The sequence below is a fragment of the Condylostylus longicornis genome, unplaced genomic scaffold (genome assembly GCF_029603195.1).
Source record: "Condylostylus longicornis isolate FDR11 unplaced genomic scaffold, ASM2960319v2 ptg000005l, whole genome shotgun sequence".
NCBI lineage: Eukaryota > Metazoa > Arthropoda > Insecta > Diptera > Dolichopodidae > Condylostylus > Condylostylus longicornis.
In genome coordinates this window covers 50,487-78,373 of record NW_026577974.1, presented here as the reverse complement: position 1 = coordinate 78,373, position 27,887 = coordinate 50,487, and the positions used below count along the sequence as shown (strand labels likewise).

The following is a 27,887-nucleotide window of genomic DNA, read 5'->3' as shown; positions in this document are numbered from 1 at the left end:
TTGAATTATTTTTTTTAAATTTGTTTTCAGTTAGTGTAATTTTTAAATTTAAACAAAATTTTGGCAAAAAAAGGTCTGCGCAAAAATATGGGCACAATAAGTAAAAATCAAAAGTTTTAAAGATGAATTAATATTATACTATGTTATGTCAATATTTATAAATATTAGCAATAAGAAATTTATTGCAAAAAAAAAAATTTATATCATTGAGCATAAGTTAAGAATACTGCATATTATATAAAAAATAAAACCTTTTATTGAAAACTATGAGAGCAGCAGTAGGTTTTTTTATAATATAACAGTTCACCATAGATATTTCGTTTTCATTTTTACATAATATTCTGCATCATTTAAATTCGACCTTTAATCAAAAATTTCCTTTCAAAATTTTTTTAAAATTCATTATTATTAATAGCATTTTTTTGTCTTTTAATTTTAAATTTCAATAAAAAATAGTTTTTTCGATTACTGCGCCTGGCAAATTCCATATTTTCATTGTACGTACCGATACGAATAATATTTTATATAAATAATTAAATTATATTATAGATATTTTAAAGATTAAATTACATACAGATATTTTCTTAAACTGCAAAGTTCATCTTTTTCTATTAAATTTAAAAAATATATACATAGATACTTAATTAGTGTAATTAACAATGTAACGTCTAATTATATCACAATATTTCTTAATTGTTTTTACAAGTTAGGTAGCCTTTTTACATACATAGTTTTAATGTATTATAAAGCACTTACTATTTTGCTTGAATCTCAACGTCTTATTACTACTTTAAAAGAAAAGCTCTTTTTTTTTTTAAAGAAACCTTTTAGAAAAAAATTTTCAAAAGTGGCACCTGTGAAGTCGAAAAAGTTGAGCCAACATAGAATTTTGTGTACAAAAACTGAATTAAAATAAACTGAAATGAAATTCACAATAAATTTATGTTATTCAATTCAAAACAAATATGTATGTATGTATGAATTTTCAAAACATATTTTGGAAAATTATTGTACGTTGTTATTGGATTAAAAATTAAAGACCTTAAGACTGAATAGATATGGTGAAAATACAGTGTAAAAACTGAAATAAAAATTAAATACGTACGTAAATATGTATTTGTGTATATGAAATTCGGTATTTGGAGACATTTACTTTATTGCATTTAAAAAAAAGTTGCTACCATTTTGTGGTGATTTACAATCAATTTACCTTGCAACTCTCTAAAAATCTTGCAATTTTCAAAATTATTTAAAAAAACTAAAAATGTAGCTACAATTACATATTTGAACATAATTCTTGTGGTACTTAAATAGACTTTTCATTATTTAAAGTTATTATATTGAAATTTTTGATAAATATAAAATGATTGACCTTACGTACAGTTATATTATGTACATAATTTTAAATTATTTACGGAACATTTAAATTTCGAAATATTTTACTTTAACATCGATACCATACATGTAATAAGTTTTATAAAATTTTGATTGTGTATATAATTCATAGTGCTATACAGAAGACAATTTTTGTAATTACAGATTCACCTACTTTTTTGAGGAGCTTTGAGTTTTTTAACTTGAATCAGCGTTGCTCAAAAATAGTAGTTCATTGTGTAATTGCAAGAATTGTCTTCTGTATATCACTATAAACTATATACAGAATGTTTTAAGTATCTATAACAGAAATATTACGTAAGTACTATTTACATACTTAATTATTATACATTTAATACTAATTACTTTTTATTGTAACCATAACTATTAATTGCTTGAAATTCTTTTGAGCATTTCATTAAAATGGAATACCATTCTTCACCCTCGGGTCGTTTTAACTCTAAGATACCACCATAACAACTGGGTAAAACTTTTGGTGACATATGCTGGTGCAATGAATCGCGATCAGTTCCGTGAAAATATATTCTTGAACGTAATTTTTCTCTTAAAAAGGGTTTAAATAATGCAAAAACAATATTAAAAATTTTTGGCTGATTAACGATATGTATTGCTTTGACACGTAATGGTACAGAATCTTGCAACCAATCAACAATACGTTTAGCAAAAGGTGGTGTAAACTGCATTGTTTGAGATAATGATAAACCGTCCATATCAAATATAACAACACCACCATTAATTTGAGTGTCTGATTCTAATAAAGCCATCTCTAAAAATAAAACACATCCTTTAAACACTTCATCCAGGCTAACTTTTTTATGATTCCACTTTTCTGAGGAGAATTTTAATAAGTTAAAAAATTTATTTTAAAAGTTAAGTATAAAATAATGTTACAAGAATACTTACTCCCTAGCTCTATGACTAGAACTCTTCGACCTAATTGATCTCGGTTAGAGAAAACTGTTAAAATATTTGATTTAAAAATATTAGATTCATTGTCAGGTACCAAATTGTTGTAAACATCATGATGTTTTACTTTAAATGAATAATACCTTTTGATCTAAAAGAAATAAAAGTAGAAAGAATATATATGCAATTATAAGTTATGTATTAACAAAGAATTTCGGTAATTAAAAAGTAATACGGAGAAAAAATGAAAAACGTTTCAATATTGTCCTTAAAATAGCAACTGAGTAAATAGGGTAAGTGTTAAAAAGGTAAGTGTAAGTCGTTTGTACTTTGTAATACATATTTTTTTTTCTTTACGGTAAATTTAAAGTTAAAAATTTAAATGGGAATTATTTCAAATAGCAATTGAAAACCTGAATGTATATATACACCTAAAAGTTGAAATTTCTTAAATTCTTTTTTTTTTGGTATAATGTATGTACATCTATATATAGCATTTTTCCATTAAATTAAACCATTTTGGCATTTAATTAAACTATTTTTACTGGAAATTAACCTTTTTACCGACCAAAGCGAAACTCTACTAAGAGTCAAATTTACATTTTTCTAAGTATGTTAACTATAAGCTTACTAATGTCCTAAAAATTGGAAAGAAGTATTTAACAGACATTTTTATAATATTCTGTAACACTTTCATTTAACTAGACAATACACAATGCGGTCGGTTATGTGCTGACCACATCAGATTTTTTTTACTTTAAAATAACCTCTTTTTTATTTTAAAGTAACCTTTAAAAAATAAAATTTGCTAATGATAACGAATAAGCATATGACAATATGTTATTGATTTACCTAATTTTCTTTTACTGTTTTTTTTTTTAATTTTTTTTTTTATTTTCTTTTATTCATATTTTAATTATTGTTATTTCAACTATATAAATAAATTTAGAAAAATGTAACGTGTTTATATTATTACCATGGTAGTGCAACTCTCTCTCTACCGCGTAGAGAGAGCAACTCTCATTTTCTTTTTGTAGTTTTTAAAAAAATGTATAATATGAAGAAAAAAAATTATCATCGTCTTTTTATTTTTTAAGACATTTATATAAAAAAAATACCTAAAAATATTTTTATATAAATAAATTTTGGGGTTTTGTTTTGCTGTTTTTAAAAAAAAATTGCCAAAAGAAGGAAGTTTTTAAGAAGAATTTAAAATAAATTTTATTAAAAATATAGAAAATAAATCGATTGTAAATATTATTGAAAATTTAGAAAATAAATCGACCCAAAATTTATAAAAAATAAATCGATACAGATATTCCTCATTGCCATTTAAAATGTAAATTATGAATTGAAAAACTTTCATAGGGTAAATTTTTCAAACTCTAAGTATGTTTTTTTTTATTAAAAACTTTAAATAATCAGCTGAATACTTTAAATAATCAGTGCTAACTTAGAATTATTACAAAATATCTTCGACAAATTAAAACTGTGAAATCTGCAAAAAAAGTTATTAAATATATAATGTACATTCGGAAATCGTAGCATGTCTATATTTCTAAAGTATTATAAAAATTTTGTTTCTATGCTATAAAACTATTTCAGGTTTGACGGTAATCATAGCACAGAAATAATGATTTGTTTTTATTGGTTACATTTATGTACATATAGAAATATAACTAACATATTTTAACCAATAAATCTGCAAAAATAAATTTTTAATAATCAAATATCTATAATTATGTAAAAAAATATTTTTAAGATTTCAGTTAGAGGTTTCAGTTAACCTAAAAAGGAGCAATTAAGTGCCTTTAATTGCTTGTTTCTCTTCTAATATACGAAAATAAAAATCAAAAAATATTAAGCAAAAGAAAAGGACCTACAAATAGTTTTTTTTTTCAAACTAAAAAATAATTTCAATAGAAAATAAATTGATTTTTTAAAAATCTTATACGAAATTATTAAGATAGAAATTAATTTCATTACCAGTTCTTTAGCACTTTCTGGATAAAATTTAGTAGGTCTTAAAAACCTAACCAACCAGTCCTCGTTTTCCAATGGGCACATTAAATCGGTTTCCTCTGAAAAATAAAAAATATATATAGTATGTATACATATATTATAAAATATATCTAGAAATAATATATCTAGAACAATTTCTAGAACTATGCAACTTAATTATAAAATAATGATAAATCAAGAATTTTCAGTCGTACCTAGCTATGTATGTACACATATAACATATTAATTACATATTAAACCATACGAAAAATAAAAATGTACATGTATAACACCAATAATTTTCTGAAAAAACATGATGCTGTATAAAATTTTTACAATAAGTTACAATTTAATAAACAATAAACCTTAACTGCTTTCTTTTCTAATTTCGAGTATGCCGTTAATAAAAATTTGTGACTTCACTGTAGATTTAAGCTGCTATTGTTGTTTTTATTATTACTATATAAAAGCTTCCGAAAGTGCCAAATTTGAATGTGCTGTTTTGCATCTTAATTATGTTTTACTCGCCGTAATTAGACAAAATGTTAGAGTTGCCAATTTTGGAGGTGCATCCTTGTATCCTGGTTATGTTTATGACTTTAACATAACTTTCAATATATGTACAAAAATATGTACACGTGTTGATTTTGAAGTAACAACACACAACGTACGTAACAAAAAAAACCTAACAAACTGAGAAAATAGCTTTCTCAATTTTAACTTTTTGTTTTAATAATTTAAAGTTAAGTAAATTACATTTTTTTATGACAAATACATAAGTACATACATAGCTACCTTTTATTTACACTTTAAAATTAAATTTTTTACCCGCATATTTATCATTAAATAATTTATTAAGAATGAGAATTTTTCGATTAAATTGAAATAGAAATTCAATAGAAGTTTTACGTAACTAATTACTAATAACGTAGTTGATAAATAATGCATGTAAATTAATTAACACTGATTCAAATTAAAAAATTGTTATGTCGAACTTTAATGTTAATTTTTTTTTCTCATATGTTTTTTTTTGCAATTAATTTCTATTTTGTAATTTTTAATCATTCAATTACTCTAATGTTTCTTATTTACGGGTATTTTTTTAAAATAATCATTGATTTAATTTAAAAAAGTTAGTCGATTCAAAATTTAAAATTAATTTTTTTAACTTCAAACATGTAAAAAAACGTGTTTCCCAATCAAACACACGATATTTTGCAGTCTTCAACGAGACATTGTTGTATTTATGACAGAAAAAAATGTTTTTTTTTTTCTTTAATAAGTATAAATTTTTTTAAATCTTACTTTGTAATAAATTTTTAAGTTCATCTATAGCTTTCTTCTTCACTTCATTTGTTTCCCTCAATTCTTTTTCAGCAACTCCCCGTGAAAATTCATTTGGACCGTCTAGCTCTAAACGTAGAACTTAAATAAAAATAATCTATTATTCAAACACTTAAGTTTAAAAACATATGTTTCAAATAACACTTATGCTTACCTACATCTCCCATGCGTATCGAGGGTAGCTCGTCTATTTCCGTTAACATTGTTGATACCTCTGTAAGCACGAATAATTTTAAATATAATTTTAATACAAAATAAAATTGAATTGCGTTTTATGTGTTTATAATATTTTTGCTTGAGAAAAATTTGATGTCTTAAAATTAAATTGCTAAATTATAAATTGGACCAGCATGTAATTTATTTCTACCTCAATCAAAAAAAGAAGACGAGAAATGATAAATTTTGACACTATGTTCCGAACAACAATAGTATTATTTTTAAGAAATAACAATTGAAATTGCAACAACTAAAACTCAAAATATGAAAATGTACATAAGAATACAAGATGATTCAGCAACAAGTTAGGAGTAGGGTTCCAATATTGTTTTCTTTTAAAGTGGACGCTGTTATTGAAAAAAGGGTATTTTCATATAAGGTATTTTAGAAAAATGTGTATTTTTTTTTCAAAAAAATAGCTTTGCATTTCTTAACCAAAAAAACAAAAAATTCGTTATAAACATTGAAATAAATTTCAAATATGTAAGGCCTAATTTTATATGTAAGCTAATTTCGACTATGGCACGGATTGATCAACTTTTGTGATATATCAGGCCTCGGGAACTGTACTTTTTAGCGGACCTGTTTTAGATTTTTGATCATCATGAATAAAATATTCAACAGATGTACTTGAAATTTCACATATAAACTTCATTCGACCGTCCGCGAAGCCTCCCAACTTTTGGTACCAAGAGAAAGATTTTTGGAGAAGCTCACTTAAAAATATAAAAGCCAGGCCGCAGCAAAGCGCGATGGTTTATCAAATTTTGAATGAAAATTTATTGCCAAGCATTAATAATTGAAGGATAAATATACATAGATTAATTGGGAACCAACTTTTATTAAAAACGTATTTATTAACTTTTATTAAAAACGTATGAAGGTATACTGTTTAACTCTTTTAACTAAGGGAATTTTTTGTATAGAAATATTGGTGAGTGATTGAAATTGAAATAATTTTCATAATATAAAGTATAACTGCTAAATTATATACACAATATATGTATGTATTTATTTCTTTAAATTTTGTTTTTTGTTTTACTAGTCTCACTATATTTTGTGTCTATCATACTATGACTCTAAATAAAGCAAAAATGAAGAGAATATAAAATGAGAAAATAACGTCGCGAAGGTTTTGTTTTTGTATGCTTTATTTTGAGTTTACTGAGAGATTTATTAATATTTTTTGCAAAGTTTATAGATATTACACTGTTTAAGTAGTTGTCATGTGTACTTTATATCGTTCTTATGAAAACTGTGATTTTGTAAATACTGCCTTATTTCGAGTACTACCACTAAAGTAAATAATCCTCCTCAGAAATAAATATATTTTAATGTTAAACGGCCTGACCTCTGAACTTTATGTTGAACTTCATCAAAAAATATGAATATTTCTAAGATCATAAAAATGTTAGCAAATCTAATATTTCTTATAACTTATATTTTACTGTACGGCAGCGTTATTCTGTAGATCCGAAACATATACATAAGGTTGTCAGATAAAATTGATTTGCACATTCTGTGTATGATTTGCATATTTATTCATGATCTTTTCATCACTGTAAATTACAGAGCCACAAAATTTAAACAAGAAAAAAATTGTACAATATGTATATTTACCGCCTTTTTTTTAGGTAGAAAATGTTTGGAATTAATCCAAACCAAATAACATTAAGAGCCTAATCTTATATTTCGCTTTTCTAACTCACTTTTTATTCACTTTCAAATCAGAATTTTCTGATTTTCTAATGAATATTTCATTTTTCTAATAAGATTGGAGTTAGCTTTTACTTGATAGTTCCCATCTCTTGAGTTCTAAAAGTAGGCTCTTATAGTGATGGTTGTTTAAAAACATTAATTTAGTTTTTCTTTGTTTTATTCCGTATTTTAATTATGTTATTATTGTTTTATTCCGTGACCTTAATTAAATATTATTTCTCTAGGTTAAGCTATTTAAAACGAGTTTTAGCATATATAAACTTATTATTATAACATGTTGGCATGTATCGGTGTTTTGTAAGTGTGTAAAAATCTCATGGAAAGTTTTCCTACAAAAAGTTTTGCGCTACCTTAACATATACATACCTATATGTACCTATATATAATAATTTATAGAGATATACATGTAAAGTTATATGAGAGTGAAGTTATAAATAATTATTGTATTAATCGTACAATAATGGAAGCTATGTGATCACACAAAATTTCCCTTATCGATTTTCGGTGGAAACACACATCTCAATAGTAGGGAAGCGTATATAAACTATTTTTAGCAATATATCGATCTGTCGGTTTGTGTACGCACGCGTGTATCTCAATTTCAGTTGAAAAGATTTTGATAAAAATTTATGTATATAAGTCTATTTTGGCTATGACACGATTGGCCAACTTTTGGGATATGTCAGACCTCGGCAAGTTACTGGAAGTAACTGACGAACTTTTCAGGGAATTCGAGTAGCACAAAGCGAAACTCTACTAAGAGCCAAATTTACATTTTTCTAGGTATGTTAACTCAAAGCTATTACTAGAGGCCCTAAAATTTGAAAAAAGTATTCAGGAGGTATTTTCATAACCTTATGCAACAAGACAATAAAACTTTCGGTCGGTTATGTGCTGATCAAACTTTGCTGGTTTGTGTAATAATTTACTTAGAAAATTAAAAATTTGTTTTAACACGTTGAGTTCCAATGCACTATCGATTAGCAAATATGAAATGTTTAGTAGAGCTAGTTTTCACCACCAAACCTAAAAGGAATAACAAGCTGAGTACATCCATTTAAGATCAATTTAATTTTAGCCAAAGAAAAAAAAACGTTATTATGAGCTATTGTAAAATTAATTTAGATAAAAATAATACTACGATTTAATTATATGTATATATCGTAGTGTCTTCAAATTTAAGAATTACATCTGTGATGCATATGGGACTTAGTTAAATTTTTTTTGTTCACCGATAAGTATGGAACTCAAAGTGCTGTGTAAACTGTATAAACATAATGTTATTTATGAAATAACATTATGCATTTATGCATACCTACACGTTAATTTTGTTTTTCTAAAAATAATATTTTTGAAAATCGCTTTATAGACAAGGTTTTTTAAAGCTTTCACAATTTATAGTGTTTGCTTACCGTATAGAAATTTATGAATTTTTCATGGTAAAAACGTTGTTTTTTATGATAAAATTTTTTGTAATATGCTAATACATCAGATCAAGAAAAATCAATGATAATAAAAATTTTATTTAAATTTGACCTTAACCCAGCTATGTCACTAATTATAACTAATAGGACTTAATAATTTTTACTGAAAAAGTTGCTAATTCCGATTTGTTGAAATTATATGAAAAATTGTTTTTAAGGTCAAAACCTGATTTAAAACAAAAAAGAAGAATACAACATGTTGTGTTTCTTTAATCTTTCGTACGTATAGCCATGGTTTTGATCGTTAAAACCAAAGTATATCTACTAATAAGTAATTCGACTCGTTCCATTCCGTTAGTTTTCATTTGCATCTTGCTTCCAAATTCTTAAAATATTCCATTTTTTTTTTAGAAATAGATGGTAATAAGAGTTGTGTAAGCAAGAAAGAAACAAAATATTGTAAACAAACGAGTGTATCAAAAACATTGAACTAAAATAAAATTAAATTAAGTTAGGTAAAAATTTTGTTATTTTTATTTTGAAATAACAAAATTTATATTTCATTTTTTAATTCGAATGTATGAAAGCAAAAGAGTTTGAAATTTCAGGACATAGAAATAAAGTAATTTATAAGGAAAAAAAAGGTGTATGCATACTGATTCCTTTATGAAATATAATTATTAACAATTCATGGGAAATATGTTCTAAATTTATTAAGATTGAAATAAAAATAAAAAATTTAAAGATAATTCATTTATTTTATTTATTAATTACAAATGCCTAACACTAAATATTAAAAATATTTTCAAAAGTATATATCTCTTCACATCTTTTGGCAACAAATGAAATTTTCGTGTCGGCTTTTTTTCATCCCAAACACTTCAAATAATGTTTACCCATTATTATAAAAAATTTTTTTTTTTCACAACTACTTAAAATTGTTTTTGATATTATACGTCTTTTTAAAATTTATTTTTATTATTTTTCTTATAAATTATAATAATTTTTTTTAAACACTTTTTTTCCGCTTCGCTTTTATAATACGAATGCATCTTTTTTCCCACCTTGTACTGGAATGAATTACAGAAATTATTGTGTCGCTTTTAAATTTATTAATATTTTTCCCTATACTTTATATAGGAACAAATAATAAAGTGTCGCCTTTCAAAATTACATTATAAAAAAACAGGTTGGCAACTATTGCGTACTCTTTCCCTCTCCCAAAAATTCTTATGTGTATAAAAATGAAAATAAGAAAGTATACTGCTTAACTCTTTTAACTAAGAGAATTTTTTGTATAGAAAAATTGGTGAGTGATTGCATTAGTGTGATGTAAACGGAGAGTCGAACTACTTGTTAGTAGATATACTTTGGTTTTAACCAAAAACTTGCAATCACTTTTTGTGTGTACATATAAGTTCAAATATACATAAGTGTGTACGCATACATATAGGTATATATTAAAATATCAAAGCTACTAAAGTGCTTTAAACTTTCCATTTGGGCTTAACAAATACGTTTTTAATAAAAGTTGGTTCCCAATTAATCTATGTATATTTATCCTTCAATTATTAATGCTTGGCAATAAATTTTCATTCAAAATTTGATAAACCATCGCGCTTTGCTGCGGCCTGGCTTTTATATTTTTAAGTGAGCTTCTCCAAAAATCTTTCTCTTGGTACCATACATGACTAAATTGAAATTCATGTTTAAAATTATCGATGACATTCAAGTCTCTCCCGCGATCACGAGTTGCCTCTTGATAAATTTCTACTATGCAAGTTTTAATGCAATTTTTTTTAAAAAGCAATATATGTATTTAATTGAAAGTATATATTTTTGAACCTGTTTTAAATAATTTTTCATATTATTTGAATATCTAACATTCAAAATTCAAAAAAAATCGGCGGTGTATTTTCTAGGAAAAGGTATTTGAAAAAACAAAATAATTTGTCTTGTCTTCCAAGTGGAAAGATAATCAAGCACTAAATTTAGTTCTGTTATTTTCATATTAAAAATAAAAAATTTTTTTTAAATTTATTCCCATTTTTTCTAATCAAATTGAATTTTCAATATTTTTAATCATCATTATCCCATAACCATATGCAATCGATCCCGCTACATAAGTATAATAAAAAAAATTAATTTGTTGCATGTACATACATATGTATGTACTTCTTGCTTCATTTTATTAAGGTCTAGTCCTTTTATAAGAAAAAAAAAAGAATTTTTAGCACAAAAAATATTTAAATTGATTTAAAAATCTGATATTAATACTTACAATTTTACAATAATACAATTTCCATAAAAATTATATGAAAATTGTTTTTTTGTAAATTACATACATATATACATGTGAACTATTTCATACATACATATTTTAAAAATAATTTGAAATTTTCATATAAATTACTAATACCATATATCAAGTTCAGAAATCAAATTAAAAAGAAATTCCCAATTTATAGTTTAAATGGAAAGGGTGTCAGAATTCATTTAAAACAAAAATGCAATTTTTAGCGCAAACAACCTTTCTTCTCTTCCAAATATTCCAAGAAATAGAATTTAAAAATATAAAAAATCAAAAAAATAATTATTTTAAACTAGATTGCTTATAAAACTATACTAAATAATAAGATAAAAAAATATTTCAAGCGGCATACTTTGAGAACATAAAACATTAAGAATTTACTGTTTTGTAATTTTTTTCCGGATCAAAATTTCGGAAAATAATTTCAGCTTGGTGGCCTGATAGATATGGCATTACTATTTTATTTCTGTTATGTACGTTATATAGCATTATAAATTTTACTTCTAACAAAATTATCAACTCGAAATAGAAAAGTCATATTTAAGGATTGTACATTAAATATGTAATTTAATAAGTTATCATCTACTTTTTGCCTGCATTTCAGAATATCAAAATTAATGCCACGTGAACGTATTGTTGCAAATTACTTTAAGAATGTTGTAAGAATTTAATTAAATTTATACTAATCCAAATAAAATTTATAATTGAAATGTAGCATTATTTTGCTGCTATGATAGGTATAGAAAATATTTGAATAATAATATAAAATGTGTAATAAACACACATATCGTAAGACACGTTTAACTTGAAGTTAAAAAACTACTTTAATTACTATAAAAAATTGAAAATAATTAGGTTTTTCCAAGGTATTATTTAAAATTAAATTTTTTCAAAACTTCCATTGACTTCATACTATAAAATTTTATATGTAAAATGTGTGAAATTAGCCATACAATTCAATTTAAATTTGTTTCAGTATTTTTTTAATTAGCTTTTCTTCTGAAATACAAAAAATATGAACAAAATATTCAATAAAATAAGCTATTGCTGATATTATTTGAATAATTTAAGTGAAAAAATTATACAAAATCGATCAAGAGCTTAGAAATGAAATTTTATGTTAATTAAAGTAAGATATAATGTGACACGACAAAAAATTTTTTGTTAAGATAAAGAAGACATTGGTTCTGTTTTTCTTCATAAATGAAATTACAACATTCCAATATTTTAAATAAATTTTGATCATTTATTGGTTTTAGATTTTTTAACTAAAATATATTACACAAAGCTTTATCTTTGTTCCAAGGTTCTTCCTATCTTTTTGTAAAAATTATAAGAGTGTATATTTCACTTAACTCAGATATATATATACATATATCAGGTTTAATCGTTTTTCTTAATAAATTTTAATTATTACCACATCGTTCTTTCACATACACTAAAATAACATATAAAACTAAATTTATAATAAAAATAAATCAAACAAATTAGTGAGTCAGAATACACCAGGGATATTATAAAGAAAGTTTTGATGATAATTCTACTGCTTTTAGGAGCTTTTTTCTGACACTTCACTTGTGATTCGTTAGCATCTTTCTTCGTTAGCATTGTAGAGAGATTAAGGCCCCAAACAACGCTTTAAAATTATTAATGTTTAATAAATAATAATTAAAAATGTGTTAAATGGATTAATATTTTAGTACATGCTGTTTATTTTAATTTATATTTTAGTACATATATTTGTTTGTGTTATAAAATTAAAATTTATTTCAATAATATTTATTTACATAATACTACTTACTCATTTTTATAAATATTATTAACAAATATAATTAACAATAATATTTTTATGTTGTGTGTAATGTTTCCTTAAATAAATTTGATGAACACCTTTGATTTAAATAATCGCTTATATACATAAATAATAAAATATTTATTAATATGTAATAAATATTAATGATTTATTATAAATAATATATAAATAATGTACAATAAATAATAATAAATTTACTAATATTAATAAATTTATATTATTATTTATGTGAAGTAAATAAATAATAAATAAATGATATAAGAGTAATAAAATTTTTTGTTATTCTTATCATTTTGTTGTACCTATATAATGTACTATTAATTTCTTCGCTTAGTGGGAAACCATATATGTAAGTATATCACTTAACTTTTATCTTCAGGACTTGGAAGCACGAGTTCATATACTATTATTCTTCATATACGAGTTAATATACTATTATTGTTCATATACTATACTTTGTACCAATAGTGTACAAAGAATGGCGACTGACTGTAATATTTACATGTTTAATTTCCCAAAATTTATTTTCCAATAATGAGGATCTTTTAATAAAATTAAATCATTGTTAATAAAAACGTAAAACAAGTATCAAGAAGAGGTTAAAGTACTTTCAAATCAAAACATTGAAAAATAAACTGCTATAAATTTTTTTTATATTGTAAAATTTGTTCAATTCAAATTATTAAGAATGAAAACCCCATATAATTATAACACACAACTCCCAAATTTCATGCAGTTTTATAGTTTCCCAAATATTGTATACATTTATTTAAAATATCTGTTAGGGTTATTTGACAGTTGAACAAGTCAAGCTATTTTTAATGGAAACTTAAGTTTTTAATCGATCAGTGTAAAACTGCGTAAGTAATAATGAAGAAATTATGCACAAAAACTTATTTAGAAGATAATTCCATTTGCCCCATTGGACTTTTTCGGATTTAGCATTAATATTTACATATCTTATTTATTTTCCAATAGTAATAGAATAGTGAACGTTTGCATACTGTCATAAGATTCGCCATTTTAACATGTAGAATTCTTCAGAATTGACTACAACAATACTGTTCCACGCGTTAATATATGATGCACGAGTAGTATAAGGAAGATTAGTTATGCACGTTTTTTCCGACAGACATTTTTATTTGGAAAATAATCGAGAAATCGTTTTATTTTATCAGTTTTTGACATTTATTACCCTAGAGGTGTGCAACAATTCAAAATAAGTCAAAACGATTGTAATAAGAGAAAAATAAACCAACTCTAAATAAGTAATTGGAAGTGTTAGTGTTGTACTTTTGCTCTGATGGCTTAGATTGTTAAGATCAGATTTTTTTGAATGTTAATGCATATATGTATGTATGGATGCACACATTTCAAAGAAAAAAGTTTACATATTTATTTAACATTTATATAAAACTAGTAATTTTATAGTTAGTATTAAAATTTTATATGTGCGTATGCATGTATACATGCACATATATTTAAGTATGTAATTAAATATTTTTCACGTTTTTTTTTGAATAATTCACGAACATTCACTACAATAAGAATAACAATCATTTTATTTGACTTTATTTTTTTTTAATTTTATAGACTAATTTATAGTTTATTATTAAAATTATTTTTTTCAAAAAACTAATATTTTTACTTCTCTCTATTTGCTTTTATAAACAATCACTTTTTCTTCTTATTCTATTTAATTTATTTGTATATGATCGAGATCGGTCTGTTTATTTACGATTATCTTTATAATTATGACGAATTACAATAAAATAATGTGATAAAAAAACAATGTACGTTATTCTTTAGACGTTCCTTGTACCTATGCAACTGATTAAGATATTTTAGCAATAGTATTCATGAAAATCTTTTAATACGATTTGTAGGCACTTCACATTCACACATATCATATTTCACTACTGCACCGATCAATGTTATAAACTCAACTAAATTTCGAACTTGTATATTTTGTGGTTTATATTTTGAATTAAAATTCTTGTTTTTTTTTTACCGACTGCTGCGTATATAATAAGAGAGGTATTGTAATTGGATCGCACTAAAGTTAACTTCAACGAAACGAAATGTTTTAAGAAAGATGGCAGCTGTGATCACAATATATTTTAGTTAAAAAGTGATCACTCTGAAAAATGTAAATCTAAGTTTATTTTAGAGAGCAATAATAAATTGCATTAATATGAATGAATTATGTTCTTATTATGTTTTACTATTTTGAACGTTCGTTTTCTGATTGTCCTTTGTAATGTCTTTATATCTAACAAGTCCCAATACTCAATTTTTTTTACGAAATGTTACGAATTTTTGGCCTCGTTGTTGGTTTTTTCTTTAAATGCCACTGATCGTGTCATATTTTTTATTATTTTTTTCTTTTTTTTTACGTAAAAAAGAGATTAATATTTTAAAAAATCTCAGGATATTATACACATTTTTTAAAAAGCTTCCCATTTAAATTCTATTGCACGAAAAAGAAAGAAAGGTAGGAGGAAAGAAAAAATGATAAAAAATTTCAAATTCATATTTCAGTATGGTTTCAAATGTTAATGAGGAAGGATGTATGATTTTTTATGCACATTTTGTATTTCCCAATAAGGCAAGTTGAGTAGTGTCGGCTAACAAAAATGTTATTAAAAGTAATATAGGTTGACACATTTCAACAATTTGAATTATCTCATTTCGGTTATTTATACGTTACTTATAAAATTGTTTCAAATAATTTCAGTTAGTTTTTAAGTTATTAAAAATAAATATGTATGTACCTACTTCCAATAAATTTTTTTTTAAATAATTATTTTAAAACTACTTCAAACATGTTATATTGAGTGCTTCAAAAATTTTACTGTGCTCTTTTTTCATATTTTATTAGCAGGTAAACAAGAGCAATCTATTTATAAAATGTCTCTGCATGTGTATGTATGACCTATCTTAATTCTAAACGGAAAGAATTTTAAAATACCTGAACAAAAACTTTAAAATACCTGTTATTTTACAGTCGGAATTTTCGAGTCATTTGTTAAAATACCATTTATTTCAAAAATAGAAAAATATTCAAATCCGGTCATAAAAATATATGATTGTTTTTTCCAAACATTTTAAATATTTTTTTTTCTTAGGTAATTGATATAAATGATAGTAAGTTTTTAATATTTTTTCAAATAAAAATAGTGGTAAAATTTTGAAGTTTATATAAAATTTGTATTTAACAAATAATATTTGATTGTATTTTAGATATTATTTTCTAATTCCCTCTTCAAATTTTTTCTTTACTATGTATTTATATCAATATTTAAGAATTATCTTTCATTAATTATATTTTCAACTTGACACCACAGGTACTTCCCATATCTTGCGTTAACTTACCCTATGAGAAAAAAAAGCTGTTCACTTAAAAATAATGAAATGCTTTCAGTAACAAATAAAACGTTGAAGGCGAAGGTTGTGTTTGTTGTTTTTCCGCTTTTTTTTTAAATTTTAAAATAATTATCAATGAAAATATTAATATATTTTTTTGATTTTTCAAATATATGTTCTAAATTTTACCTGCTTTATAATAAGTGTGAATTTATTTTAATATTTCTTCTCAAAAAATAGCCACTTCGATTTAAAAAAGGCCATATAAAATAAGGTGTGCTTTCAAGTTTCTCTCTGAGCATTGGGACTTGTTAGATATAAAGACATTAGTCCTTTGTAATTGAAATTTTGCGCTGAGTTTTTATTTTTTGTCACTCACGCTCATTTTTAAATATTATTACAATATAATTTCTACAATCCGTGTATAAAGTAATTGAGAAGGCCATTTTTAAGATAATAAATAAAATAAATAAATAAACAAAAAAATTTTGACAGAAAGTGAAGTACCAAATTAACATTTAGCGCTGCGAAATAACATTTGTTTTAAAGTAGAGGCTTATTTGCTTTTTTCAAATGTGAAATTTCAGGGACATTTTATTAACTTGTGCAACACTTTCCCTTAATTAGTGGACCACATTTAGTGGAAATTTTATTCAAAAAATGCACAACATGATCGGTTATGTGCTATTCACATCAAATTTCTTTTTTGTTTTATTTTAAATTTTATTTTCACTATATATTTCATTTTTCATCCTTGTTTTTCCTATTATTGAGAAATTCCGGAAGAAAATACTAGAAATTCGCTGGTATTATGAAACTCGATTTTTATATAAAATATGTTAATTTATAAACCGCATCAAGTGACTGTAGCAATTTACAGTCTTATTGTGGATCTCACTTTTTCATCTCACCTTTAATTCAAAATTCTGTGTTTTTCTAATAGGTATTTCATTTTTCTAATAAGTTTACTCATCAAAAAATTTTTGAAATAAGTGCTAATTAGATTCACTCTATTCGTTAGCCCGTTAAGGCTAAAATTTTATATGTACATAGATTTTTACTGAAAGCTTATTTCGATTGAAGAAAATTTTTATCTATCTCCCTCTAAAAATTATAGTCCTTCAAAGTAGTAAAAACGCGATTTTCGGACTATATAATGTAACGAAACCACCTGTAAGCATCTTTTAAATTCTGTAAAGGCCGAAGAGTAGATAAGCTTTTATTACAGTGGTATAGCATATTTGAACTTTAAAAAAACAAAATGACCGTTAAAATTTGCCGTTATCTACAATCCTTTTTTTTTAAATTTTTATTATCGTTTCCCTTCTAGATTCAGTTGTAGGAGTCTGAAGTTTTAGCAGCTTTTAGACACTAATATAAATAATTTATTTAGGTAGAAGAAAATGTTTTCCATCTTCACCCTCTCTGAAGTTAACGCCTCTTAAAATTTGTAACATTTGAATTTTTGATAACTTATATTTCCGAAAGAGCAGGCTTTTCCACATTTCTACAAATGCAAAAAGCTAACGGTAAATATAATGCCATTAAAAAATATAATTATTTTCTTAACTTTCGCTAATAACTCTTAAACTCGAACATTATGTTAAAGCCTTTTAATTTTTTTTCCATTTTATTTCAAAGGTTACATACTAGTGCTCATTCTAAATGTATGCAATCTTTGAAATGTATTCGTACTGAATGAAAATAATTTTAATAATGTAGTATGTACATGGATTTTTCTTAAAAATAGTATTTTCGCTTGCTGAAGGGAAAAGTGCTACATTACAAACTATTGGTTTAACCAAACTTTATTTCTCAAATTATCAACTGAAAGCCTTCAAAAACAAAGTGAATAGATTTTGTATACGTTTTAGAAAAAAACGATACACGCAATACGAAATATTTCTTCTCACTCGAAAATTACATTATACAAATATAATAATAATTATTCACTTTTTTTTCACTTAGTGGGTAAAATAGGGAGATACGCAATCAGACTCTTAATCTTGTTTCAGTTTAATTACTGCTTTATTAGGTCTTAATAAATTACGAACATTACGAGCATACATATAGTGATATATTCATTCGTACAAGCATATACCTGTGCACGTACATACCACATATACATCTCTACATAAATGCATATATCCTTACATAAATACATACATCAGCAATAAACTTTACCTTTCCAACTACGTAGTTTTTATTATAGGCTTTTATAATTTTTTTATCTATATACAAGTATGAAAATTTTTGAAAATTTCTTGTAAACCAGTTTTTTGCTTAAAGGCTAATATTTTTTAAGTTCATCCTTGATTGTTTTTAGAGTTTTAACCTATTATTATTACCTGTTTTCAATTTGTACATGAATGCATACATACATACGCTAGCAAAAAAGTAAATGTACAATTTATTTAATCATTATAATATCAAGGTAATGAGTAAAAATCAATGTTTAAGGTCACAACAGATTATTTAAGTAGGTACATGTGCATGTGTGCATACATTAATTTCACGTTGTAACTAGAAATATGTTTGCATCTACACATATACGCAACATGTACATATAATATTCCCAATATTATATTATACACGTCATGTGCTACACGAGTAGAAATTTCTTGAATATTAGATTGATTTAAAGATGTATACATACATACATATGTACTTATATGTATTTATTTTTTTTTCAAATTGAAGAAACACTACTACTTAGCGGTACAAAAAATAATACAAAACGAGAAAAAACAGAGTTAACCGTGTGAACTCTGTGATACCCATACGAATTTGTTATCCTATTAATTTTGTATAAATTAATATTACCATATTAAATTATGCAAAAATTCAGTACTTTTTTTTCAATATTTTCTAAGATATAGCCAAACTACAATTAAAGTTATGTATATGGCAGCTAACAGAAAGAGACAAACAATTTCAACGAATTTTATCAAACACATTGGCTCTACTAATATATTCGATTGTGTGAATTTCAATACCACAGCTTTTATAGTTTCTGAGATATAGCCAAATAAATTTGGAAGTTATATGGCAGCTACCCTAACCTGTACCCCAACCATATCCAATTTAAATACGATCTGGTATTTACTGTAAGAAATTATTTTGCGAAAATTTGCCATCGTTGCCAATACATCGGCCGTACTTATATATTTACTTGTGCGAAATTTCAATACCACAGCTTTTACAGTTTATAAGATATAGTTAAATAACTTTTGAATTTGTATGGCAGCTACCAGAAAGAGTCAAGCAATTTCAATGGCTTTTATCTAACCCATTGGCCTTCCTAATATATTCGATTGTGTTAAATTTCAATACCAAAGCTATTTTAGTTTCTGAGATATAGCCAAATTAATTTGGAAGTTATATGGCAGCTACCCGAACCAGTACCCCGATCATATCCAATTTAAATACGATCTGGAATTTACTGTAATAAATTATTAGCTTATTAATTAATGGTGAACTTAGCTCAATTGGTTTTTGAGTTATCGTTGGGACGGACAGACAAAACTAAATAGACTCAGAATTTGACACTGATCAAAAACATAAACTTGAGTCTATATCTCAGACCATTATTTCTTAGCGTTACAAACGGTAAGGCAAATTTAGTATACCTTTCGAGCATAGGTTCGTACGGGTTTAAAGAGATGCGAAAGAGTAATAATTTTCACTGTTATTTTACATTGATTTTTTTGTGGAATAGAATAGTGCAAACGAAAATTTATGAATTTTATATAACTGAACTTATTTATTAATTTTATATAAATGAACTTATCAATACTCTTAATATTATATTTACTTATTCATTTGCCTTAGTTTAAATTTCGCTTATTCTTTCTTCTAAGTAATTTTTAAGTACGAATAAATGATTTTTATATAGTGCTTTTTTTGAACTTATATGTATGTATGTATATACATATTTGGTTTTTTTATTAAGCTAAACTTATCTATAACATTACAGTTGGAAATCTGAGGGTTCCAGGCTAAAACCTTTTGGCCAATATTACATAAATATGTTATAATTCTTCAAGCCCTATTTAACGACTTAGGAGGAAGTGTGAATCATATTTTTTAGACAACAAAATATTTGCAAAGCTTGTTAACAAACATACTGTTAGAAAATCTCGCTGTTAAGTTTTGCATTACAATATGTATTATTTTGCAAAATCTATTTTTCATAAAGCTAGCAGGCTAATTTTGCAACAAAATTTGATCTTTTGACCTTTTGTAAATAATATGTTATTATTAATTTTGTCATCTATTTATTACTTTTATTATTAATAAGTTTATAATATAATAATAACGCTATATAGCAAAAAGACTATAACTGAATACCTGTATGTTTTGCTGCAAAATGTACGTAGAAAACATTTAATTGCTTTTTAACTTGAATTTAATCATTTTTATTCAAGCTTAACATCAAGGATAGGTTTATTTAATTTTAAATTTTCCATAAAATAACCTATGCAAGTTAAGATTTTCTAAATTGTTTTCAGGCGCTATAATAAATTAAATGTAAATTATAATTTATTTTGTTATGTATGTACATGGCTATATAATTAAAAGTAATAATATTTACTAACATTGCTTTTTTAATATGATTAAATAATGTTCATATTTAACTATGCGTCAAACAAGCGCAAACTTTGAGTTTGACTTTTTGCATCAGAAATTAATTTTTCTTGTTTTTATTATAATAGTTAAATGCATGGTCAAAGGTAAAGGGTAAATGCATGGTCAAAGTTAAATGCAAAGGTCAAAAATATCAAATTTTGTTGCAAAATTAGCCTGCTAGCTTTATGAAAAGTAGATTTTGCAAAATAATACAATATATTGTAATGCAAAACTTAACAGCAAGGTTTTGTAACATTTTAACAAGGTTTGCAAATATTTTGTTGTCTAAATAATATCAGAAAAATCTAATTTGAAATTATTAGCAATTTTTTTAAATCGAAAATATGTACATATGTATGTATGTATATCGAAAATTGTTTTGAAATACAGCCTGCAAATATCGACGAAAAAAAAAATTAACTTGAATGTACATACATAAATAATTACTTATGTTAAAATGAATTAGAATCATCTACTTTATTAAATTTGCAAAAATATTTTAGTATTGTGTATGTATCAGCAAATACACAATCAGATTTTTTTTTTAATTTCCAATTTATATTACAGAATAACACGTTATTAACTTTGATTAGCTAAATTTAACTTTATTTGAAATGAAAATTTAATTATTGCATGTATCATAATTGGAAATCATTACAGTCATACACAAGTACATAGTACAAACTTATATAAGCACTACTCAATTACTGTTTCATTTAAATGTTTATAAAGTCTAAAAATAACTTTTAAAATAAGTATGTTTACATGTACACATTGAAATACTATATACGTATGTACTCGTATATACATGTATAGTATTTATTTAATATTTTGCTTATGAAAATATTATATTATCTACATATCATATTAGTTACATGTTTGTAACTAATATATCTATGTATTCTGTTAAGTTTTAACAATAGTTTCTAACAATATTACAGAAAATTTTTCTTTAATGGAATATTTTATAAATTAAAAATTTTTTACATGATTTGAATAATTTTAAATATGTATTTAAACTTTTGAAAAAACTCAAACTGAAATCTTCAAAAATGGTATATTTTTGGAATGAAAAGCAGAAAGCATTCTCAATAATTAATTTCGCTAAGTTTATCAGTAAAGGAGCTACATTTTATTTGAAAGTAGAGATTTTCAAAAAAAGGAGTACATAGCTCTAAAAAAAAATACATACTTATAATAGAATATAAAAGAAATCAACAAACCAAAAAAATATGCTTGAAAACCGCATATTTTTTTGGTTTGTTGATTTCTTTTATATTATATTATAAGTATGTATATTTTTTATATGTAAATATATTTCCAATTTGTCAGTTTGTTAGGAAATATCATAAATTTGCAAGAAAATTCTAGATAACATTCGGTAAATATGCATTATAAAGAAATTTGTTTTTTTTTTAGTCTTTAGAAAGCAATTAGCAATTAGTCTTTACAAAACAATATATATATGTACATAAGTATTTTGTGTTCTGTACAGAAATATGGAAATGTACATATGTACATATGTATGTATACGAGACGTATAGTACCAGACGTAAAATTGAAATACAAATACTCCTAAGGAGTGTAACCTTGTAATACATATGCACATAAATAATAATATGTACATGATCCTACAATTTAATTCAAATAAAAGAAAAAATAATTCGGGCCTACTTTTTAAAGGATTTTCGTAAAAATATTAATACCATGATATTACAATGTATCAGGCGATCAAGTTTGTAGAGTGAACATCAAATATAGTTTGCAAGTAGTTTTGATAATTATTTGTGTGAAGGAAATTGATTAATTTTTTACCTCTGCTGATTCTTCATATTATTTGAATATTTATCATTTGAACTTTAAAAAATCAGTTAATGAATTCGCTAGAAAAATGTATTTAAAAAAAATAATGGCAAATTTGAACGTATTTCACCTTTCCTGTCTTCCAAATGGAAAGATAGTCACATACTGACTCACACAGAAAATTTTTTGATCTAAAAATCAAAAAAAAATACAAGGCAAACATTTTAATAACTTTTTTGGTAGAAAAAAAAAACTAATTATAATTTATAATAATCTAGATGCTCAATTAAAACGCTTTGCATCATGGTTGGAATTTTTAGTCCTGCTCTTTTAAGTCCTTTCTTTACTTGGAGCACTTTCAGCTCTTTCACAAAGTTTTTAGCATTTTTTTCAAGAATTCTAATATGTCATATCAAGCTCAAAAAGAGTACGCTCCACATTATAATGTTAAAAATTATGAATATAATCTATGATATTAACTATTATTGTAGCAACATTAGCGTCAAGTAATGTGTATATACATATGTAGATATACCGTGACTTCAATAATGCGCTTAAGACGTAAAATTTTACAAAGTATCAAATTCCAAAAAGTTTACTAAAAGCTCTTGACATTGTACACTTTTCCAAAATGCGTTTTATACGTAATGGAGACGTAAAATAAAAGTAAATCGGGTATCGAAAAAATCGAGCACGCTTTTCTTATACCTTGTCATATAAATGTTACCAGATATAACCGATAAAATAAACTAGCATATATTTTCAGCAATAAAGTGCTAGCTATCAAGTTTTTTCCAAAATAAAGCATAAGAATGCTATTTTTCCAGTAATGTGGTAACGTTTGTTAGTTATACAAAATTTAGTGTCATTTGTCATATTTCAAATTCATAAGCAAAAAAGTTTTTTGAAAACATTCACGTATATGTTATTTTTAAAATTTAAAATAAAAATGGAAAAAGAGCAGTAAGTTATACCTTAATTCATTAAATGTAATATTGATTTAACATTTAATTTTTGCAGTAATAAGAAATGGACCGTGGATAGGAAAAAATTATTGATTACAGTGAGGCTGAAATACGAAAGTGAATTCGTACCAACCTTTTTAAAAAATCCACGTTATGGAACAAAATATATAATGAGATCCTTGAAGTAGAACCGGATTTCCCATTCAATTCAATTGAATTATTTACAACAATATTTCCGAACACATTCATTTTTTTAAAATTAACATTTGCACAGAACTTTAAATTGAAATTTTCAAACAAATGTCAAAGTTGTATTGATATGGTAAAAATTGTATTCCAAAATGTATCAAAAGCTTTAGTAGTTTTTTTTACAATGTAAAGGTATTGAAAGCTCTGAGACGGTACTAATACCGTATTAATACCGTACTTAAATCTTTTTTAAAGCATTATTTAAGTCACGGATTTCATTAGAATTGTACTATTTTTAATTTCTTCTAATAGTACAAAAAACTACATACAACTTTGAAGCAATAAATTTAGAAGTTTTAGTGAGAATTTTGAAAATTTAAGTTGAAAGGTTATTATAAGCAGCATTATTTAATTATTTTTACCATTTTTCCAAAAAATTTTTGAAAAAAAGCGCTTATTAGTTTTACTCTGAAGTTGAAAGCTGAAATTTAATATGTGAATAGATCTTTACTAGAAACTTATTTCCATAGAAGAAAATTTTTACCTTTCTCCCCCTTATAAAAGTTATACCCCCCTAAAACCCTAAAAATGGTACTTTTTACCCAATTATTATATAGTTTATTTCGTTCGAAATTTTTTTTCGATCCCCAACCCGTCTCAAGTTATCGCCTCTTGCAATTTGTAAAATTCGAATATTTTACGTGTAATATTTCCGAAACCGCAAACTTTTTCAAATTTCTATGAACGCAAAAAACTAACGGTTCATTCTATGACATTAAAAAATATAATTTTTTTTCATAACTCACGCAATTAACTATAAAATCAAGCATTATGTTAACCGCTCTTTAAATTAATTTTTGCTTTATTTCAAAGACTGCTTAATCGTTCATCCTAAATATATGCAATCCTAGAACTAGTTTCGTTTATAAATGAAAATAAATTTAATAGTGTCGCAGGTATACATAGAACGTATTTAAATTAAAAGCAGTATTTTCACTTATTGAAGGGAAAAGTGCTACAATACAAACCATTGGTTTGACCCAACTTTATTTAATTTTAAAATACTCAACAAATTCAATTGTAATGAATGAAAATAAAAAAGTACATTAAATTCTGAAAAATATAAAAAGTTTAGTTCATTTATGGGATATTCTTATGTATACAAATTATAACATAAGGTATTAAAATTAATATGTCAGTAAAACTAATAATTCAAACAATTTTTTAAATCGTAATAATTAAATCTCTCTGGAATATAACTTGCAAAGACCTTAAAAAAAGAAAAAATGACGAAATTTCTCTCAAAAAGAAAAAAAAATTTCACTTAAAAAAAAAAACCAGACGGAAAACTTAGAAAAACTTTATAAATATGTGATAAACGTCTAATATCAAAGTACTTATCAAACATAAACAAATATTTGGTTATACCAAAAACCGAAAATTTTGGTTGTAGATTATAAAAGCGTCATCATTTCCTCTCATTTTTGTTCAAAAGGTATTATCCCAAGGATTTTGCATGCAAGAACTTTATAAAGTTTTTAAAAACTTTCTTATACCAGACAGACCTATTATTTAGCATTAAACATACATATTGATGTGTGTATGGCAATCTGCAATCTATTTTGGTAAATTCATTTACATATGTACATAAGTATTTGGGTAATTTGATAGGTAATATTTAATATTACATTTCAAATTTTATGTACATAATTCATATTACATATTAAATTTTAATATTAGTATAATATGAATTTAATATCAGATTTGTCATTGGCTTTGGTATTAAGGAATTACACTTATGTATGTACATATGTAGATATTTCTGAATTAAGTGCCATGTAGACGATGATTTTGCTCCACCGATTTCGAGCAAATTAATCTGTAGTTCGCTTTCTTAAATATTAAGTCCCCTAACTCTTAAACTGGTTCTTTATGTGGTCAAAAAGGCTTCACATAAACATTTAAAAGATTCCCAAACATAACATTAAAAAAAATATTTTGCGTTTAGTAGGAAAAATTATTTACTTACTTAGTTGTGAAAAAAATGTCATTTTTAACTGAAATTGTATATGTATGCATGTTAGAAACGGAATAAGTACTACTTTAAACGATTGCTTTTAAATGATCACTTTAAAGCTAAAAACCCTATATGCATATGTGTGTATGTATACATGTACTTAATTAAATTAATAAAAATTTAATTATTCAGTTTCTTTGTTATTTCATTTTTACAATTGTTTTTATAAAAATTTATTTTTACTTTTCCACATTTTTACATTTATTTTTGCATTTTAAATATTTGTGATGTCTTTTTAGTCTCTACTTTTCGATTTGATTTTAATCAAAGGTCAAGCAGTTTTTATTCTAACACAAAATGAAGGCGTATTTTAGAAATAATAGGGAAAACAGGGGAGACTTGAACCCTTGTAATATTTGATTTATGTGCATTGTGTGAAAAACTATAATGGCTACAATTTCTTGACATTACTAAATTTCTTTACATCGAGCATTAGCTATTATTTTGATGTTTTTTCACTTATTATCATGTTATTATTTCCGAATTAGTGCTTTTTGAGATTTTTTTAATTAAAAATTTAAAGAGATTTTTTAAATAAAAATTATTTTTTAGAAAGTATAAATTTCTTGTAATGCAAAAAATTTTTAAATTTATTAGTAATAAAATAATTTTTTTTTAGAATTTGTTAAATTCGAAAGATGAAATTAGGTATATTTCCTTACTTTTATAAACAGCCAAAAAAATATGTTTACTTTTTTCAGAAAACCTTACTTGATGTTTTTTCAAAACTTGCAAAACCCACAAATTCTGTTTTATTTTTTCACCAAATTTAAAATCACTTTATCTTATTAGGATTCTTAATTGATTTTTTTTTAATATTTTTTCTTTAACGAACTGAACATGATTCAGGTCTTACATATTTGAAATATAAACTTCGAATGAATAAAAATTACAATGAAATTATTTTGTATACACACATACGATGAAGTTTCTCATTTACACGTTCTTAAATTTCGTGTACACACATTATATCCACAAACAACTGTTTGTTTGACAATTAAAATTAAATTATTTATATATTTACAATTTTATATAAATGTATTTATGCACACATATGTTTATAGATAGAGAAAACTACCTATACGTATATGCATATGTAGATATTAACGTACTACGAGACCTCTTCAAACCCGTTTAACTCAAAAAAACATGCTAAAAATGGAACCAGTTACAATTCTTTTAAAATATTCTTATGAAATTTTCTGTTTTACGTGCTATTACTTACATATATTGATGTATTAAAATATTTTATTTATTAAATTGAATACAATATAGATACTTTTTTTATTTGATTTCTGCTTATATTCATATGCTACAATTATTATTAGTTATTAAAGGTAAACTCTTCTCACATTTTCTGTAAGCACATATTTTGACATTCCTTTGACATTTTTTTTTGCTTGATACGATTACGTGTGTTGCATGTGATATGATTGTTAATGTATGTAACTTTAACAATGTTTTTTGTTTTTTCATAGAATTCCAAGTTTTTAGTGAATTCTCTTATTCAAAAATTAATAAATTACAGACTGCGACAAAAAAAAATAAACAATTTGGTAACAATATACGATATATATAAATATATTTTTTTTTTACATTTTGGCAATGTCATTATATACATAAATAAAAAACATTAAAGAACATTAAAATTATTATCAATTGTTTATTTTCTACACATACATAATATGCATATAAAAATTTTCTTCTTAGGCTTATAACTATAATTTTA

The 27,887-nt window shown here is 24.5% G+C and overlaps 1 protein-coding gene across 6 annotated transcripts; it reads right to left on the bottom strand.

Annotated features, from left to right (window-relative positions):
- Positions 1-1,131: 1,131 nt before the first annotated feature.
- LOC129614870 (alpha-tocopherol transfer protein-like) lies at positions 1,132-27,039 on the bottom strand. Of its 6 annotated transcripts, none has more exons than XM_055529823.1 (7): positions 14,778-15,074; positions 13,118-13,224; positions 5,801-5,860; positions 5,608-5,727; positions 4,288-4,382; positions 2,299-2,452; positions 1,132-2,224 (listed from the first exon to the last, which is right to left on the bottom strand). In XM_055529823.1, exons 2-7 carry the CDS (start codon positions 13,119-13,121, stop codon positions 1,737-1,739), a joined length of 921 nt encoding a protein of 306 aa, XP_055385798.1. In that variant the 5' UTR covers positions 13,122-13,224; positions 14,778-15,074; the 3' UTR covers positions 1,132-1,736. The 6 variants fall into 6 exon arrangements, with proteins under 6 accessions (XP_055385798.1, XP_055385804.1, XP_055385809.1 ...); XM_055529829.1 differs by having other exon boundaries at positions 13,118-13,206; XM_055529834.1 differs by having other exon boundaries at positions 14,927-15,039.
- Between the last annotated feature and the right edge of the window lie 848 nt (positions 27,040-27,887).